Raw genomic sequence first — 5072 nt, 5'->3', positions numbered from 1 at the left:
CCTGGGCTCACCTATCCCTCTCAAACCCCGTCTCTTTGCTTTCTTGTCTTGCAGAAACTCAACACGGAGCAATCAGTGAGTGTTCCCCGGAGCCCCACTCCCCCCAAGTCCTGTGCCTGAACCCATCCCCTGTGGGTGACCCGCAGCCAGGGGCTCGGGGGCACAACTCTGGCCCCGCATGGCCCTTGCCAGCCTAGGGAGCTCCCCTCGAGCAGGGTGCAGCCTGGCCCTGGTGCTGCCCGCTGCCTCTAATGCTGTTTTCTCCTCTCTTGGCAGTGCTGCTCTTTTGAGTGCCAGGTGAGTCGGGCTTTGGAGACCCCCTGTCCCCTTCCCTCGCATCTCCATGGCCCCAGGCTGTCCCTTGGTGGCTGATCTAACCCATGCCTCTCTCCCACAGCCTCCCCGAGGGCCTCCTGGACCTCCCGGCGACCCGGGCAATGAGGTGAGGGACCAGCTGCGGCCATGTGGGATGGGCTCACTGGGGTACTCAGAGGCCAGTGGGGCACGGGTCCTCCACACCCCACCACTGCCCCATGGAGAGGTGGATGAGGACTCACACCATGCTCCCATGCAGCTGGCATCATCTGCTCCCCACATCCGCGGAGCATTGCTACTACCATCCTCCCAGATCTCCTTTCAACAGGTTCTGGAGATGATGAGCTAACTTTATTTCTGTCTTGTTTTTCAGGGAGAAAGAGGCAAGCCAGGTCTTCCTGGCCAGAAAGGAGAGGCTGGAGAGCCAGTAAGTAAAGGACTATCCCTGGTGACTCTGTGGAGGGGCTATTTTTTGGCCCCTTCTGGCCAGACCTTTCAGGCACATCCTTACCAGTCCTTGCCCCTGCATCACCCTGTTTCTGTGGGGTAGTCAGTGGGGTCATGGCCAGCTGTCCCCCTCTGCAGCCACTCTGACGAGCAGTGGCTGCTGGCAGGCAGTAGGGTGGCCCTCTCCTCTGTTGCTACAAGGCTTCCTTGTTCCTCACCCAAAATAGCCGTTCCTCCTGGAGGACACATCTCTGACTCATGTATGCCAGCCCAGGGGTGGACTCTGGGCGCCCTCCCGCATCCTTTGACATGACAAGCACAGCAGTGTTACAGGGAAACCTTTGGTAAATAATAAGCTAATAGCATGAGGAAACTATTTTCCTCCTCCTACCCTTTTTTTACTAGGTACACTTATTTTTGGCAGGTGCATTTCTCCCACACACGTGAGTGTGCAGTTACTCAGCTTGTGCATTCCCAATTTGGAAACCCCATGTCACACACACACACAGATTTTTCCTTCTCAAGGATTTTCTGCCCTTCCCTTTCATCCCAGACAATATGTTCCCAAGCGTCTAGTTTCCCTCACCCCTAGGAAGGGCTGGAGATGATGGAGGTAAAGTCAGGACCCCTCTGCCCTCCACAATGATCCCGTGCTCCCAGACTGGGCAAACAGGGAGCGTGGTTAGGAGCCAGCCTCCAGCGGGAGGGTATGGCAGCTGGGGCCCAAACCCCACGTTGAGAACCTGGGGGGAAACTGCCCCATGGTGATGGTGGTGACAGTATCTGCCTCCGTAACACCATGTTTCTGTCCTCTAGGGCAGGCCAGGGGACATGGGACCTGTTGGCTACCAAGGAATGAAGGTACATGGAGCTGTGGGGTCGCGGGCATGCTTCCCAGATGGGCCACAGGCTTTCTGCTGCAAGTGTTTTCATTCTCCCATTTTTCTCTCTCCTTTCATCTCTAGGGTGACAAAGGAAGTCGAGGAGAAAAGGTGAGGATAACAAGGATGTGATGGGGGGGAGGTGTCTCTGTGTCCCTCTGCTTGGTTAGCCTGGGCTGTTCCTGCAGCTGCACAGTGTTAGGGTGCGGTACATGCCCATACCTACACACCCGTCCCTCCTGCCAGCACTGCCTGTGCCAGGAACAGGGATCTGACAGGAGCAGCCCATTTGCAGCTGACACAGCCTTGGGAACCAGGCCAGCACCATGCAGTGGGCACAGCCAGGCAGAACGGGAGAGATCAGCCGTGTGCAGGGGCACGGTGAATGCCTGCACCCTCAGACCAAGCTAGTGTGGGGACCACAGTGTGGTGGGGGGGATGGATCTGCTCTGCATCGGGGCCTAACATCTCTCTCCTTCCCTTCACAGGGCTCAAGAGGAGCCAAGGGAGCCAAGGTCAGCCTCTGCTTTTGCACCATTTATACTTTCTGGTTGATGTCTGGCAGGAGAAAGGTCTTTGAAAATTACTTCTTCATGGTCCCTATTCTCTATTTCAGGGTGAGAAGGGCAGGCGTGGAATTGATGGCATCGATGGTATGAAGGTAAATCTTGGCTCTGGGGCACCTTGCTTAGACTGAGAACCCTGGCTTTTGCCCAGACACCCCTCCAAAAGCATTGTGGGGTCCCAGAATGAAGCCAGTGTCCCATGTGGGGCAGTGGGGCTCCTTCCCTGTTGGGCCATCCACCTGCCAACTGGGGACAGGGCTGGGATGTCCCTTTCAGGGCACTGGGATGATGGATGGGGTCTTCCCACAGGCACCGCTCACAAAGACCCCTGCTTTGTCTATCTGACAGGGTGAAGCTGGATACCCCGGGTTACCTGGCTGCAAAGGCTCACCTGGATTCGACGTACGTACTCTGTGGGTGCCCCTTGCATGCAAATGAACCAGCACAGCAGATCTACAATGATGATGCACAGAAATAGGGAGCCCCCCAAGAAGAGGAGCTGTGGGAAGGAGTTGCCACACTTGGAAATATGCTTCTAGACATGCAATGCTCATACCAGGCATGGCACCTTGGGGATGTCCCCAGGGCAGTCTACCTTGTCCTTACCTGGAAGCTGTTCCCCATTGCACAAGGCTGCCAGGGAAGCTGCATGCTGGAGGAGCATTTGGCTGGAGGCTGTTCAGCACAGGGAGCTTGGCAAAGAGCTCAGTGCCAGGTAGGCAAGCCTAGGATTAACAAATTTCAGCCTGCTGTGTCCAGCCACCCAGAAAATGTTGGAGATTTTGGAGGGCTCTGGAAAACATTATTCTGACATTGCATTTCTCCAGTTTCCCTGCTTGTTTCTGTGCTCCTAGGATAACATATCCCTGGTGGCAGCAGTGTCACCGCGGCCCAGCTACAGCAGTCCAACAACCACCTTTTCTGCCATTTTCCTCTGAGCTGCAGAAGCGCACTCAGTTCTGCAGTGTTTCAGCAACGCAGCTGTAGCGTTGCTTGCATGGCTCCATGGTGCAAGAGTACCGTGACATCCCTGCGTCCCTCTTGAGTACATGTCCCTCCTGTCTGTGCTGCTGAGGGGCTGTGGGCCAGGCTGCTGGGATGCTCGGTCCATGCCCAGTTTCCCACAGATAGTGATACCAGCTTGGTTTTCAGTGGTGCTGCCTTTATTTTCAACAGGGAGCTCAAGGCCCACCTGGACCAAAGGGAGATCCTGGTGCTTATGGACCCAAAGGAGGAAAGGTGAGCCACTCTGCTCAGCCTCACATGGAAGGAGGGATGCTGAGACCCCTCTCCTGCAAGAGGGAGAGGTGGCGATTGACCCATTGCTGGTTTCCTTGCACTGCTTGAGGGCAAGCCTGTGCTAGAGGATGCTGCCCATCACCCACAGTAAGATCTGGCCAGTGTGACTCCCAGCATGCCCAAGGTTACTAGGTGCCCACAAGCCTGACACAAGCATCCCTGAGATACTGGTGGGCTGCTGTGAAACAGTGGCTTGCACTGGGCAGGTGGAGTGAGGGGGTCTGCTGGGGATGGGGAGTTCCCTGGGGAGAGACCCCAGCCCAGAAAGGGGCTTGGGGTGCACCAGGGCTCCTGATGGCCTCTGTGCCTTGGGAGCCAAAATCCACCACTGGGTGCTGGATGCAGTCTTGATGGTGCCTTGTGTCCTTGTGAAGGGGGAGCCTGGGGATGATGGAAAACCTGGCCGACAGGGAATTCCCGGCAGCCCTGGAGAGAAGGTGGGTGAAGCACCCATGTGTGAACATCCTCTGTCCTCTGTGAGAGGGATAGGTCCCCTGCTCCAGCCTTGGCTTTGAAGCAGAGCTGGCCCAAGGCTCTGCAAACATGCAGGGCTTTGCTCCGAAACCTACTGACTTGTCTCACTCGCATCCCTGTGGCTTGCTCATGCAGGGTGCGCCTGGAAACCAGGGTGAGCCTGGACCAGCAGGAGAGACAGGCGACGAGGTGAGTCCTCTGCCCGTGCCTGCAATGCCCTCCATGCATGCCTGCCAGCCATCCCCATCACCTGACCACCATTGTTGTTTCTCTGCAGGGTGCTCCAGGCGCAGATGGTCCTCCTGGAGAACGGGTAAATGAAAGTACCGCTGCCGGGCACCGCGCTGGCAGGGCACGGACAGGGGCTGGTACCTTGCAGAGGAGGAGGAGGGAGGGCTGCGGGTGAGCCCACTCAGAGGCGGTCAACGAGGAAGGGCTGTGCTCCTCCTGGGAGCAGGTCTTGATTTTGTGTTCCCACCATCTCCTTGCAGGGCAGCAATGGAGAAAGAGGACCCCTGGGCTCACCAGGTGACCGCGGGCCAAGAGGAGAGCCGGTAACTACATCCATGGGGCAGTTGTCAGCTTCTGCTTGCAAATGGGGTCATGCTTCGCAGCCAGAGTATGGAAATAGGTGCCCAGTGGCTAACTCCACCAGCCTGTGGGCCAGCAGGCAAGCTCAGTGCCTTTATCTGCCAGCCTGGGAGGGATCTGCCATTGTCCCCCAGCAATCACCCCTTTACACTGGCAGCTAATGACCAGTCAAAACCCAGAGGAGAGCATGCCTAGCAAGCCAAGAGCAGGTGGAGTGCGGTCAACCCCTGCCTCGTGGCTGCAAAACCAGTTGATGGAGAGCAAAGAGGCGAAGTGTCCCCCTCCGGGTGCTCGGGGGCTTCAAGGGGTACCAGTGGCTTGGGAAGGAGGGCATAGGTGCTATTAGCAGCAGGGCAATGTGTGTGTGCGTGGACAGAAGGGGGAACACCCTTCCCTCCCCTTTCCGGTGGGAGTCACTGGGAAAGTATTTTTCCTGCTTGCCGGGGGTGAGTCACAGAGTGTGAACATGGGAGGGACAGGCAGGGGGCCTCCCAAGGCC

General features: G+C 57.2%; 1 protein-coding gene across 1 annotated transcript in view; it reads left to right on the top strand.

Moving 5' to 3' along the window:
- Positions 1 to 54: 54 nt before the first annotated feature.
- The window catches only part of COL6A1 (collagen, type VI, alpha 1), a gene marked incomplete at its 5' end in the record, with an annotated part of 20494 nt that continues 15476 nt past the window's right edge, over positions 55 to 5072 (top strand). Inside the window, 14 exon segments of the mRNA XM_009701758.1 lie at positions 55 to 75; positions 277 to 297; positions 398 to 442; positions 689 to 742; positions 1579 to 1623; positions 1728 to 1754; positions 2132 to 2158; positions 2260 to 2304; positions 2558 to 2611; positions 3386 to 3448; positions 3883 to 3945; positions 4118 to 4171; positions 4260 to 4295; positions 4474 to 4536. Of these exon segments, the coding sequence (XP_009700060.1) occupies positions 55 to 75; positions 277 to 297; positions 398 to 442; positions 689 to 742; positions 1579 to 1623; positions 1728 to 1754; positions 2132 to 2158; positions 2260 to 2304; positions 2558 to 2611; positions 3386 to 3448; positions 3883 to 3945; positions 4118 to 4171; positions 4260 to 4295; positions 4474 to 4536 (618 nt within the window).

This window comes from Cariama cristata, unplaced genomic scaffold, assembly GCF_000690535.1.
Source record: "Cariama cristata isolate BGI_N322 unplaced genomic scaffold, ASM69053v1 scaffold22266, whole genome shotgun sequence".
Classification (NCBI taxonomy): Eukaryota; Metazoa; Chordata; class Aves; order Cariamiformes; family Cariamidae; genus Cariama; species Cariama cristata.
This window is presented reverse-complemented; position numbering and strand designations above follow the sequence as displayed.